Source organism: Ailuropoda melanoleuca, chromosome 5, assembly GCF_002007445.2.
Source record: "Ailuropoda melanoleuca isolate Jingjing chromosome 5, ASM200744v2, whole genome shotgun sequence".
Taxonomy (NCBI): Eukaryota; Metazoa; Chordata; class Mammalia; order Carnivora; family Ursidae; genus Ailuropoda; species Ailuropoda melanoleuca.
The window spans coordinates 97,924,166-97,938,687 of NC_048222.1; the positions used below are offsets into that span (position 1 = coordinate 97,924,166).

Sequence of the window (14,522 nt, forward strand, 5' to 3'; positions counted from 1 at the left end):
CATTCAAAAACATTTACTGAGCACCTATGGGGCGCCTGTGTGGTGCGGCTGGTTATGGCGGACTCTTTTTGGTTCAGGTCATGATCTAGGGTGCTGAGAGCCAGAAAACCACCCCCTGACCCCCACCCCAGCTCAGCAAGGAGTCTGCTTAAGACTCTCTCTTCCTCTTCCCCTCCCCCAACCCCACACTAAAAATAAATATTTTAAAAACCCCATTTATTGAGCACCTACTATGTGCTGGACACTGTTAAAGTGCTCTGAATAGAGCAATGAACAAAACCAAATTCTTGTCCTCGTGAAGTTTAATTCTAATGGGAGGAGACAGATGAAATAAATGAATAAACAGTCTGAATATTACCAAGTGCTAAAGAACATAGCACTTCTCTCCAAAATTAGGTTTTATCAAGAGGTGAGTCTATGTTCATATAAATAGGTAAAATGTTTACACAAATTCCTGTAAGGGAAAAGTGGACTATAACACAGTTTTATCAGGAAACAAAACTGTGCTCTCTTCCAGACGTTCAGCTTCAGAGCCTTTGCCTAACCTCTCTTTATCACTTACACTGTTAAGAGCAACTTGTAACAAAATGGCAGCAATAACACGATCACTATGGATCACCTACCACCTGGTTGTGTTAGGCACTGTGCTAAGCAATTTGCGTCTTTAATCCCCAAAACGACCCTCCAAACAAGGCATTTTTATTCCTATTTTCCAGACAAGCAAATTGTGTGTCAGAGAAGCAGTCACACACCCGTTAGTGGCAGACCTGAGGCTGGAATGCAGAGGACTGTCTCCAAAGCTCTTCTATACTATTACGGTAGGAAAAGCGATGAAAGACACGCAAAAAGAATAAAAAGGACTGGTGCTGCAACTTCAGTACACGAAAAGAGAGGCAGGAGAGAAAGCAAGCTACGGAGAAGCGGTACGGGTTTGAGCACGCGGAGACGGCGCCGGGAGGCGGTGCCGGAAGTCGGGCGCGGCTTCCGGACCTCACGCCGGAAGTGGCTCGTCAGCGCCGCCGACAGATCTCGGTGGAGAAGCTTTCGAGTTGAGTTGCTGGTTGTCCACGAGGTTCTCTGAGTTCGCTCCCAAGCGCGTCTGCAATTCGAAATGTCGCACCCATCCCCGCAAACTAAGCCCTCCAACCCCAGTAACCCCAGAGTCTTCTTTGATGTGGACATCGGAGGGGAGCGAGGTGAGCGGCGTCTGATACTTGCGGAATGGCCCCAAGGAAACTAGGCTTCCCGGGGTTCGGAGGATTCCGAGGGTGGCGTGCGTTTCGGGCCAGGGGCTGCTCTGTGGTGCCGCGGGGAGGGCTGCCCAGACTGGACTGCTGGAACAAATCCAGGCTTCCAAGGCTGGGTCGAGCCAGCGCCCTTGTACTAATGCCATCAGTCGTGCGGAAGTTTCTGGAAATTTTTGGTTTGGGGATTGTGGCGGTCTTTACGTTTGTCTCTTCTGATTTTGGTGTACCTCCTCGCCACCTTGCGCTATCAGGCAGGCATAAAGTAAGATTATGTTTCCAGTGGGACATTCAGAAAACTGATATGCGTTTGTTGGGTTCCACTCACGCCGCGTCTTATGCCACGCGAGATATATCAGCAGTTGCCAGATTGTTTGTAAATTACAGCGACTTTTGTTCGTTGATTTTTCTTATTTCCAGTTTGTAACTTAGAGGTCCCCTCCGATTGGCGAATGTTTTCTCTGTCTTGGCATTGGGGAAAATGAGCTCAGTGTAGCAATGTGGTTGCCTAGGCTACGTCAGCACTTCGGGAGCTCCTAAGGTCTTGTGAATTAGCATATTGTTTTGTAACTGAAATACTTTTGTTCTAGAACAGGTTAGAATGGTTAGGTAGGTTGTGTGAATGCATGTACAAACGGACACATCAGGATTCAGAGACCCCGTGGCTGATTGTAGATACACACGTGTATTTATATACACATTTATTTTGTTTTGAAATTAGTGCGAGGTTTATTTTTACTTGCCTTAGGAGTTGTCTAAAATGGGAACTTTTTCATCTTTTGCTTCAGCGGCTGCACAAGGGAGGTTCCATAGAGCACAAAGGCTACAGCTATACTTAAAACTCAGCCAACCAGACCACTCAAAGAATATTTAATTTTCTCCTATTGGTTACTTGGTGGTTGGAATTTCTGAGTACAAGTAAAAGAAATTACTCAGAATTTAAAACCATTTGTACTTCATGGTGTCCCTTATATGGTGTCAATCTGCCGGCTCTGTATTTATGATCCTTTGTTAAGATGTAGAAAAATAATTGTTTCAAATTCATCTAGATACATGACACTTAACAGTAGACTATTTTGAATATTAGAAAAATGACCAAAAAAAGAGAACTTGGTATCTCAGTCACTATACTTTTACCAACCATCCATCCTTTTATCATTTGCTTATTTGGTTGCTTGTTTTGCATACTGACATGTTTTCATTTTTTCTTTTAGTTGGTCGAATTGTTTTAGAATTGTTTGCAGATATTGTACCCAAAACTGCAGAAAATTTTCGTGCGTTGTGTACGGGAGAAAAGGGCATTGGACCCACCACTGGGAAACCTCTCCATTTCAAAGGATGCCCTTTCCATCGAAGTATGTGTAAAGTTTTTAATGTGATTCTTATAAATAATTCTGTAGCAATTAGAGAAGAAAATACTAAGTAAAAAGAAGTAAAGAGTGGAAGTTAAAAATTACTATTAGTTTCAGGAGAATGCTCTGACATCTGAGGCCGAAGCTCAATTTCATAAAGGTGGGGCTGTTAATAGTGGTATTATGAGAGGGTACTAAGGTTTACTTATAGAGAATGGACTACCTAGCTTCACCAGTGCCCTAGCTCTTCACTCCATTGGGATTAGCTTGAGAAAAAAGGGTGTGCCATGATAAAGAAGCAGACTTTAGTTTGCCTGTGGCAAAAAAGTTATACCTACCACTTGGGCAGGACTGCTTGAGAAGGCTGTAGCCGATTTAAGGATTCAGTGTCTTGTTGTGATATTAATTAAAAATGACATTTCACAATGCTTATCACATTTTGTAATCATACCTTTGTTTAGTGATTATTTGATGCTTCCCCTGATAGACTGTAGGTTCCATGAATTCAGGAACTGTATCTTTTCACCATCTTTTCTTTGGCATGTGTAGTATAGTTACTGAGTGGGTATTCAATAAATATTTGTTTAATGAATAAATAAGTTAAAGGATAATCATGAGTAGTTTTTTTTTTTTTTTAAAGATTTTATTTTTTATTTATTCGACAGAGATAGAGACAGCCAGAGAGAGGGAACACAAGCAGGGGGAGTGGGAGAGGAAGAAGCAGGCTCATAGCAGAAGAGCCTGACGTGGGGCTCGATCCCATAACGCCGGGATCACGCCCTGAGCCGAAGGCAGACGCTTAACCGCTGTGCCACCCAGGCGCCCCAATCATGAGTAGTTTTTTAAAAGAAACTTGATTAAGAAAAAACTAACATTGATTTAAAAATGTTTAAGCTGTTGATTTACATTCATGTTTAATAAAATCCTAAAATATACTAATAGAGCGTAGTAGTTAGAAAAGAGTTGACATAGCAGGCCTGAGACTGCTCCCCTTGAAAAGGTTTGCTTGCAGCACGGCCATTAGTTGAAGTTTAGGAACTTGGCACTTCAACCATTCCCTGAATCATAAAGATAGTTTACTGTGCCTGGATTATTTGTACAAACACTTTGATTTATGCTGAACACCTGCTTTCCTTTTCAGAGTCTGGAATTTCAGTATGTGCTAGGTAGAGAGTAACTGCGTGATCCACCCTGATAAAAACCATGAGCTTACCTGGGCAACAACATTGTACATACGTTGCAGCGCCTTTTTTTTTTCCTTGGTGCTCTCTGACCTTTCATGGGAGGGAGAGAGTATAAGGGAGCACATGGATTTCTCTTCAGACTCAGTAGTCTTTTCCTTTATCGAATTTCTATGTATCCTTACTTTATTGCTGTAATTCAACCAAATGCTGAGTCGCATGAATCCTAGGAAATTTCTGAACATGAGGGTGGTCTGGAACCTTTCACACCAAGTCATAATGCTTGCTGAAGTACTCCCATTGTGGTATAATAAATCTGCTGGGAATAATTGGTCTTACCTAGTAGACATCAGTGAGTAACACATGTCTAGCCATATGCACAATGAAAAACAGTTGCTGTGCTTAAGGAATTAATGTTTCTTGGAAGAGACAGATCATTATGATATGCGTTATAAACGTTATAAAGTGGAAGTAGAGTCAAGATACTGTGGGAGAAAAATTATGAGATCCAATTTTGAGGTCTCAGTGACAGTTATATAGGGGACGTACTGTTTGAACTAATTTTTGGAGTATTAGTGAGTGATCAGTCAGTAAAAGTAGTTTGGATCCGGGCTAAGAAAAGCATTTTAAGAGTTTGGAGTTACGGGATGGGTGGAGAAAGACAGGAGAGTGATATGACTAGAGTCATATTTTAGGAAGTTTCTTTCTTACTCCATGTTTATTAGTTAACATTGCTGTAGTCATCCATATTTTAGTTTCTAATAGCTATTTTCCTTTTTTGTAGTTATTAAGAAATTTATGATTCAGGGTGGAGACTTTTCAAATCAAAATGGGACAGGTGGAGAAAGTATTTATGGTGAAAAATTTGAAGATGAAAATTTCTATTATAAGGTAAAGTAGACAAAAGTGAATGTTAATATTGCTAATAATAAAGGTTATTATATGTCTGGGATATTGGTTGGATTGAGACACCAATAATGTCTCAAATGTGTGTAGATTCTCTTTTCTTGTAAAAGATATCATATTTGTAAAGATGCTGTGTAACATACAAAAATTTCATCCACTAATTTTATTTGGCAAAAATAGGATGGTTATGTCCATTTGGTCCAGGTTTACATACTTCACTAAAGACAATGAGTTTTAAGAGTGGCCACTCTATGGCAAAAAATTGTTTCCAGGAAAAATGTTCTCATTATCAGAAGGATGGTAACTTGTGCATTTCTATGCTTGAATTTGAAGAGCAACAAAACCATCGCTAATATCCAGGATGTCAGGGGATTTGCAAAGTAGCGGATATGGTTAATGTCCAGGCTCCTAACGGACATTAGTGGTGCCCATGCCTTCTTATCTTCATTGTCCCAAGATGTAATCGGGTATATTGCATCATTCAAGTTGTAAGAATGGACATGTAAGTACAAAAGTAAAGTAATAATCTTTGGAAATGAGGAATATGAGCAAGGTAATTAGGACAGTTTGAAAAGAAAATGTCATCAGTCTTTTAAGCAGTATTTATTGCCTGCAACTATTATGTATTTAGTACTGCCACTGGCAACAAGGAGTTTATAAAAATGAACAGCCTTGATAACAAGGAATTTATGATCTTACAGAAGACAAGATTAAAACACATGGGACAACTGGAGAATAATATAATAACGTGCAAATAAATGCTAAATTGATTGAGACTTTATGTATGTATTATAGGAGAAAGGTATGATTTCTATATTCCAAATTATTAGGGAAGACTTTGAAGAGGAATGGCTACTTAAGCTGGACCTTGCAGGACGGCCAAGTCTTGGTTAGGCAGGAACTAAAACATAGATTCCAGTTTGAATGAGGGATATAAGTAAGTAAAGACAAAGGCAATACGAGGCTGAAAAAGTTAATATTCTATTTGATATTGTGGGAAAAGTGCCAAACTTGGAAAAGGGAAGCTACCTCTGAAGGTTGAAAACTAAGATTATGTGATTGTTTTTATCAAAAGAAAGGGGGTTCCATTGAAAGGACACATAGTTTTTGCCTTCTGCAAACTTGGTAGCCCTGAAAGCTGAATTTTTTGGGTTGTAGGGGTAAAAGGCATTTTCAGTGGGAAGACTAATATGAGCATACAGTGAATGGCCCAACAAAGAATAATTTAGAAAGCCTAAGGATAAAGTGGAAAGATGAAGATCTGGTTTCACAGCACCTTTGAACAGGTTGATGCCAAGTAGAAATTTGATTTCAAGATGTATGCAGCAGTTTCTTTAGGTCATCTCTGAAGAATGGTTCTCTGAAGATTCACCTGGGATGAAAGCCATGTTTGGATTCCTTTGAGATTAGGAAAGTACCTAAGGAATGTTCTGTCTAAATTGAATATCCAATCACTGTTCCCAGTTTATTGATGTGTAAAGGAAGAATCATAGCATAGGCCCATAAAAATGGGAAGACTATTGAGTGCGTCTCAGAAAAGAGAACATTCATTATAAAAAAGGAGGAAGTATAATCATTAAATTTCCTTAATGCAGCATCTTCATCTTTAAGTTGAGATATAAGCATGTTCTCAAAATGGCCAATTTAGAAATCTAAATTGTTTCTGTTAATTTATTTGGCTTCATAAGCTTTTTAAGTCTAAAAACTGATTAAGTACCCCATGTTTGTGAATTAAAGGTTGCAATTTATACAAAGTAACACTACATTGTTTGCTCTAAATGATATTACAGCCCGCCCTAGTTTTATGTGAATGGTCAATAAAAGAACAGTTCAGAGTAGGACCTCTAACCTTGGTTTTCTTTTACTGATTTGTATTTCTGCAGCATGATCAGGAAGGTTTATTGAGCATGGCAAATGCGGGCTGCAATACAAATGGTTCTCAGTTCTTTATCACAACAGTCCCGACTCCTCACTTGGATGGGAAACATGTGGTATTTGGCCAAGTAATTAAAGGAATGGGTGTGGCAAGGATACTGGAAAATGTAGAAGTGAAAGGTGAAAAACCTGTCAAAGTAAGTAAAAAGTTACAGTGAAATATCTTAATTACTGTCTTTAAGAGATGTTAAGTAAAAAGATCAGATGATTATTAGCTGGGAAAATGTTAGGATGACTTTTGACTTAGAAGCCTGGACCTGCCACTTTTCTTGAAACTTTTCTACAGTGGGAAAGGTAAGATTAGGGTAGTTTAAAAGGAGATTTTTATTATTTCCCCTTCAATTTTGTTGATTTTTTTTGTGTGTGTGTGGGTTTCTTAACTCTTCTGTACCTGCAAAACTTTGAATCAATATGTACACTAGTACGTAGTAGGAAGAGGACAGGAAACCAAGAGTCCTGTTGAGACTCTGCTGTTTATTGGTGGTTTGGCCTTGATCTTGTTATTTAAATATTCTGGGCATGTTTCCTCATCTTATATAAATTACTTTAGGGCTTAGACTAGATTATGTAACTCTAAAGAGCCTTGTGTTCTAAATGTCCGTGAAATCACAGTGGCCACAATACTACCTAACCTAGTGGACAGGGCTGTGAGTGGGAATTGGAAACTGAAATACCTGCAGGAGGTAGGCTGTCACCGTTGTATGAAAGAAACAGTAGTGGAATTGAAAGGACATGCCTCACCTAAAGAAAATTACATAGAGAATGATAATATTGTCAACATAGTCTTTGTATACTGAGCTGCTGAATAGCAGTAAAACACTTCCCTAAAATAGTGACATGGTATTACTTGGAATGTATCTAAAGGGCATTATTGTAATTAGAGCAGGTAGATGAGACTTTGTCAATCTGGCATTTGAGAAGTGACTTCGACAGTGTTGCACATGACTTATAGCTGTATAACTTTTAAATGCAGATTTGTTTTTAATCGCATTAATATGGTAGAAGACCTCTACAATTTAGGGTTATTTTTACAGTTGTGCGTTATTGCAGAATGTGGAGAATTGAAGGAAGGGGATGATTGGGGCATATTCCCAAAAGATGGCTTTGGTGACAGTCATCCAGATTTCCCTGAGGACGCAGATATAGATTTAAAAGATGTGAGTACTTTCAGATTAGTCAAATTTTAATTATTAAAAATAGTACTAAAATTTTGAAATATTCATATTAACATTAATTACTAAAATGCAACATATTTGTATTTTTTTTATACAGGTAAATAAAATTTTACTAATAACAGAAGATGTAAAAAATATTGGAAATACTTTTTTCAAATCCCAGAACTGGGAGATGGCCATTAAAAAATATACAAAAGTTTTAAGGTAATAAAATATTTTTAATAAATTAACTTTAAGAGCTTGTAAATTGAATTTTATAAACAAATTCAGAATTGTTACCTTTTTGGCAAAATTACTTTGTAGAGTAATAGCCAGGTGTGTTGAAATAGTTGCATTTCTTTTGTTCCCTCCAGCTTATTTTGAAAAATTTCAAAATACAGGAAAGTTGAAAGAATGGTATATGAATATACCTGTACCTTTACCTCTTTTTGCTAATTTTTAACTCTTGCTGTAGTTGTTTTTGTAGAATCACTTTGAAAGGAAGTTATAGATACCATGACACTTTATCCCTAAATAGTTGAGCAGGTAATTCCTAAGAAACTAAAACATGCTTCTACATAACCTTGGTACAATTGAGACACCCTAAAAATAACATTGATTCAGTAATATCATCTAATATGTAATCCATATTCAAATTTCCACAGTTATTTCAATTTTCTTTTTTTAGTCCAGAGTCCATTGTATCATTTGGTTTTATGTCTCTAGTTTCTTATCTTTAGTAGTCTCTACTCTACATTAGGTTTTTTTAGTCATTTGTATCTTGTGGACTCTTAAGTCAGTTGTCTTACTGACTACAATTTGTATTTATTTGATTACTTCCTCAAGATTAGTTTGAGGTTAAATATTTTGGCAAGAGGACTTAAATCAGTGGTGGTGAATATTTCCTATGATACCACATCCTGAAGGCACATGTTAGTTTGGCTTATTTTGAGTTTTGGCACTTGGTAAAAGTGATATCAGCCAGATGCTTGTGTCATAAAGCTACCTTTTCTCTTTTGTAAATAAGTACTTTGTGAGATGATCCTGTGAGGTTGTGTGAATATCCAGTTCATAATCTTTCTTTCATCCAGTGGGTTTTAGCATCATTGAAGATCCTTCCCTGAATCAATTACTATACTGGTCACAAAACTGATTTTCTAATTTTATGATTCATTCTACAGTTATCTTGCATTCTAATGTTTAAAAAAGCCTCCTCCCTCTTCCCACCCCTTTTTAGTATCATTATATACTTGTGGATTTTTTTTTCAGTTCAACCTGTTATTATACTATCATTCTTCTTGATGTTCAAAGGGTTCCAAATTTGTCCAGCGGAAGCCTCATTTCCTGTATTCTGTGGACACGTTCCTATTAGTCTGAGCACTTGCTTTCTGGCACAAGGTGTTTCAGGTTCATCTTTTACCTAACCTTGTTTCCAGATCTGGTATTAGCAGTTTCTCCAAGGAGCCCTGGTTCTTTTTATTGGGGGATAGATTTTAGGAACCAGATTCTGAGGGCCAGGTATGCCCATTGTTTCTGGTCCCTTTTCCATGGACAGAGCCAGGGACCGTATTCAAATACAGTTCAAAATCAACACTACAAGGTTCTAATTCCATTCCCTCTTCCACAGTGGCAACCTTGGCCCAAACATACTTACGTTGGAAAGTACATAATGGAGACCTGAGTTTTACAAATTGGGAAGTGTTAGTAGTGCATAATTATCTTTAGATTTGGGGAATGCTGTTAAATTGGTTTCTTTGAACGCTTCGGGGAAAAAAGTTGAAACAAACAAAAATCAATCTTCTAAAGGAGAATAAGATTGTGATCATTAAGAATATTAATATTAGGGATGCCTGAATGGCTAAGTCAGTTAAGCATCTACCTTCGGCTCAGGTTATGATCCCGGAGTCCTGGGATCAAGCCCCCAAGTCAGGCTCCTTGGTCGGAAAGAAGCCTGTTTCTCCCTCTTTGCCTGCTGTTCCCCCCCGCCAGTGCTCTGTCAAATAAATAAATAAAATCTTAAAAAAAAAAAAGAGAATATTAGTATTAGCATTTGATGAGCTTTTTATATCAGAAATGACAACACTTTTCGACATCGTTGGAGGAGCAGAGTAAGTTGTATGTGGCATTCATTATATGCTACCTTTATTAATGTATTCTCTAGATATGTGGAAGGTTCAAAGGCTGTTATTGAGCAAGCAGATAGATTGAAGCTGCAACCTGTAGCTTTAAGCTGTGTGCTGAATATTGGTGCTTGTAAACTGAAGATGTCAGATTGGCAGGGAGCAGTCAACAGTTGTTTGGAGGTAAGTCTCTTTGACGTCAGACGTTTTGAAGGAGTGAGATTATGATTTACCAACTTGAACAAAAGGAATTTTAAGTATAGTAATATATTTTATTACAGAGGACCAAATGAAACTTGATGAAATATAATTTAAAAGTCATTTTATCTCTAACTATTTTGGACCTTCAGTTCTTCCTGTTAATCCATTTATTTTGCTGATAACATTGTTTCTTAATATCTATGAAGATACTTTCCTTTTTTTCCTCAGAGCGCATGTATCAGCTCATTTATTCATTGAATATATTGCGGATCTATTGTGTGCAAGGCATTGGAATATGGGTTGCAGAGCCAGTCAGACTTAGTGTTTTTGTTAGACTTCTGTCACTAACTTTGTGATCTTGGTTAAGTCCTAATTTTAGAGTCTTAACATCTATTATTAAATGAAAATAATCCTTGCCTCATAGGATTGTTACAAAGATTATATAACATACGTAAACCATTTAGCACAGTGTTGGGCACATGTTAAGCACCTAGTAGAGATTAGGGGCTTTAATTAAAAGACTCCTACTCTTAAGGAACTTTTTATTTGGCTGAGGACGGAGTCTGTTTTAATTTAGGGTCATCAGGACTTGTATAGGGAGAATGGGTACTACTGGAACACACAAAGGTCACCTGTCTTTATGAGGACATCCAGGAATACTAACTGATTAAACTAAATAGGTGGCAGCATTACTTCCTTAAAGAGAACAATTATGACACTCTCCCTATTGCAGTTGAAAAATTTTCCAAACTAAACTATGTATTTAGAAAGATCATCTGCAGTAATTTTTATGTATGTTGCACATTAAGCTATGCCCAGAGCAAGTAGAAATAAAATGAGATCTGGTGCACCTAGCTGGCTCAGTTGGTAGAGCGTGTGACTCTTGATCTTGAGGTTGTAAGTTCCAGCCCTTTGTTGGGTGTGAAGATTACTTAAAAAAAAGAAAAAAAGGAGAAAAGGAGATCCTACTTTGGTAGGATAGGTAGAATAAGGGATGGGAATATATTTAGAAGGGAGCATACAACAGAGGGAAAAAACTTACCTCAGGAAAAGATGGGTCTTCACTCTAGATTTCTTTCTTTTTTTAAGTAGGCTGCACACCCAGTGTGGGGCTCGAACTCATGACCCTGAGATCAAGAGTCACATGATCTCCTGATTAAACGAGCCACGTGCCCCAACTCTGGATTTCTTTTTGACCTTTGTGAGGCAGATAATACACCTTTTTCAGTAAAATCTTAGGATTGACCTTTAGAAGATGTGAAGTAAACAAAATGATTTCTAAAATGTTTATATTTCAAAGGAGAGACCTATTCAGCTTTACTTACACTCTTAAAAACCTGTAGGTTTCAAGTAAAAGAGTGTAACAAATTTTTTTATTCATAACAGTTTTCTCTTATCATTTAGGGCCCAATCAAGAGATAGAAACTATATAGTAATTTGAAAAGAGAAAGTTTAATGTAAAAGAGTATGTAAGAGGGGACTGGAATAATGAGGGAATGCCTAATAAAGAGAATTCTAAAGAATATGGGAAAACAGATTTTTATACATCTGCTATATATATGATGCAGTCACTCCCCCTAGGGTAGGATGGGGACCCCCCAAGGAAGAGGCACCTCTTGATAGCCTCTAGGCCGAGATCCAGACCTTATTGGGGAGGGGATGGCTGTGACTTACTGGGTGGCAGAGGAGTTCATTGGCTACCATACCTATGGGACTCTGCTGTAGTGCCTGGGTAAGTTGCCTGCAGAGAGCTGCTGTGTGCTATATTGACCAAGCTCAATGCAGGAGCCTGCCAGAAGTGCACTGGAACCTGGAAGAGAAATAGCTTTTTTCACCTGTGTCCCTTTAGCGCCCTCTACTGACAAAATGTACTGTGCCAGCTGGCAGAGAGAAAAATTTACAGGGTCCATTCAGCTCCATTATCACAGAGCAGTGAAGGGTTGATTTGGAGCTGACCAGCAATAAATTGAAATTTAGTACATATATTTAATCATATTTAGGTAAAAAATATTAATTTTATAATTTTTTGTAGGCTCTTGAAATAGACCCATCCAATACCAAAGCATTGTACCGTAAAGCTCAAGGATGGCAAGGATTAAAAGAATACGATCAAGCATTGGTAAAATTTTGTTCTACACTTTAATATTTTTAGACAACCACTTTCATAAATCATATATCTAATATTTCTTTAAATGTTTTTTTCAATTAAAGGCTGATCTAAAGAAAGCTCAGGAGATAGCACCAGAAGATAAAGGTAAGTGGGCAGTTTTTATGGTGAAAGTTCATTTTGTCCTGTTAAGAATTTATCTTTCTGAACCATTTATGAACCTTTGCCACTTAGATATTTATTTGTTCAACAGGTATTACATAATGATTGCTATTGGCACTGATGAAGGTCCCTGCCCTCAAACAGAGCTTACATTCTAGTTCCTCTTCAGAATACTGATTTTCACATACCCAAATGTTTTTCTGTCCTATCATTTGAGATCTGGTTCCTATTATTGTAATTCTAGTTGAAAGCGCAGCACTAAAAGATATAACATTTATAATAAATTTAATGTCTGGGACCATTCCTTAAGCTGATTGAAGCCATAATGCAAGTATTCTAGTTATTGGGTGTATATTTTAGGACAGCTTTGGAAAGGTGGGACAAAAATTAGTTTGTTTTTCAAATACACCTGCTACAAATAGTCCTACAAAAGCTAGATATTAAAATATCTTAAGTCTCTCACTGGTAAAGTAAAACAGCGGAGGCAATTAATTGCCTCCTCTCAAGGGGAGAGAGAAGGCAAATCTACAAATAATTCAGTTAGACTTCTCTCAGATTGACAGTCTTCTAAAATTATGTTTCATGGTTTTTGTCAGTTTGTGTGATTGCTTTGTCAGTAAAATACTCTGTTAATTGAGCTCAGTTACTCTACAGAGAAGAGTTGTATCAATGGGGGGAATTAACTATCATATTTAAAACATGAGTTGTTGGACATCCTAATTTTTTGGATGTTTTGAGAAATAACCCCTATTAACGTATTTATTTTACAGCTATCCAGGCAGAATTGCTGAAAGTCAAACAAAAGATAAAGGCACAGAAAGATAAAGAGAAGGCAGCATATGCAAAAATGTTTGCCTAATAAGAAATTCAGTTTTACTCAAATATGCATTGATTGTTGTATAAAGGCAATAAGAAAATTTAAAGGTTTTTGTCTGTTATATGTGATCCCTGATGTGTTTCCTTTGATACTTCAGTTTCCCATTGTTTACAATGTAGAATACCAAAAAGAGTTCACTCTTAATAAAACAGTGTTACAAAATACAGTGAAGTTTTTTTTTTTTAAATGACTGTCTGCATTAATCACAAAGAATGTAGTGTCCAACCTGTTTCTAAACTCCTAAAGACACATCTTGTTGAATAAACAGATTAAAGCTTAAGTGTGTATACTGTTTCCCTCAATTCTTTGATGTATTTCTCTGTGGTTGGTTTTTGCTGGTGTTTTTTTATACTTAATGCACAATAGATATTCAGGGGTCGGCAAACTTTCTCCAAATGGCCAGACAGTAAATATTTTAGGCTTTGTGGACCGTTATCATCTGTCACAACTACTCACTTCTGCAGTTGTAGCCACAGACAGTATGTAAACCATTGGGCATCACTGTGTTCTAGTAAAACTATTCATGAGAGAAGTGGTGGGCTGGATGTTAACCTCTGGTCTAGAATATACACTTACATTTGAAGTCTTGAATTTGACAAGTAAATTTACATTAAAGGCCAGTAGTGTATTTGCTATTGGTACTGAATCTGTGAAGAATTAGAGGTAAGCAGATGCTACCTCATTTGTAAAGTTTTATGTAGGGAGGACTGTTCATAATTTTTATGGGACAATTTTAGATGTAAGTATAAAATTTTTATTTCATTGGTCACTGATAATTTTATGAACATTCTGATCAGTAATATGCAGTAAGATATTTTGACACCTGTTGACTTCTAAACATTTGAAGTTAGCTTGCCATACATTTTAAAGAAATAATCAAACGTGCCTGCAGATGAAGTCAGTTGCAGTTTACATTCCATTGTAAGCAGGTCCTCCACCACCTTCGGGTACCACCCAGTTAATATTCTGACTTGGATCTTTAATATCACATGTTTTACAGTGCACGCAGTTCTGAGCATTAATCTGTAACCGAAATCCATCACCTTGTTCCAAAGGTACAAATTCATAAACTCCTGTAAGGAAAAATAAATAATATTGTGAAGTACCTAACTATTTTAACTTTCAAAATTCAAAAGTAGAAAATGAAGTTCTGGAAACAGTAACTACAGAAACCTTGAAGGTTTGTTTCGTGAATATTTACCAAGAGAATATTATGAAGATCTTGGTGTGTGCTGTTGCTGTTAGTATAAATTAAATATGGATAAAAGCAGAAGGTACAGCAG

General features: G+C 37.2%; 2 protein-coding genes across 7 annotated transcripts in view; one reads left to right on the forward strand and one right to left on the reverse strand.

Moving 5' to 3' along the window:
* The first annotated feature begins 999 nt into the window (after positions 1-999).
* On the forward strand, positions 1,000-13,403 carry PPID (peptidylprolyl isomerase D). Of its 2 annotated transcripts, XM_002921663.4 has the most exons (10): positions 1,001-1,196; positions 2,459-2,599; positions 4,562-4,668; positions 6,567-6,755; positions 7,653-7,775; positions 7,891-7,997; positions 9,934-10,075; positions 12,126-12,212; positions 12,305-12,347; positions 13,133-13,403. In XM_002921663.4, exons 1-10 carry the CDS (start codon positions 1,112-1,114, stop codon positions 13,219-13,221), a joined length of 1,113 nt encoding a protein of 370 aa, XP_002921709.2. In that variant the 5' UTR covers positions 1,001-1,111; the 3' UTR covers positions 13,222-13,403. The 2 variants fall into 2 exon arrangements, with proteins under 2 accessions (XP_034517334.1, XP_002921709.2); XM_034661443.1 differs by lacking the exon at positions 13,133-13,403 and having other exon boundaries at positions 1,000-1,196; positions 12,305-12,559.
* Positions 12,419-14,522, reverse strand: part of ETFDH (electron transfer flavoprotein dehydrogenase) — a 32,558-nt gene continuing 30,454 nt past the window's right edge. For all 5 annotated transcript variants that reach the window (XM_002921662.4, XM_019802213.2, XM_011228027.3 and 2 more), the window contains one exon: positions 12,419-14,312. In XM_002921662.4, coding sequence (XP_002921708.1) covers positions 14,149-14,312 — 164 coding nt within the window. In that variant the 3' untranslated portion in view covers positions 12,419-14,148. The remainder of the gene's footprint in view (positions 14,313-14,522) is intronic.

Coding starts and splice junctions, on each gene's coding strand:
- PPID (XM_034661443.1), top strand. CDS start 1,112: ATGTCGCACCCATCCCCGCAAACTAAGCCCTCCAACCCCAGTAACCCC. Junction 6,756..7,652: donor AAGGTGAAAAACCTGTCAAA/GTAAGTAAAAAG, acceptor TTATTTTTACAG/TTGTGCGTTATTGCAGAATG. Junction 7,998..9,933: donor AAATATACAAAAGTTTTAAG/GTAATAAAATAT, acceptor TGTATTCTCTAG/ATATGTGGAAGGTTCAAAGG.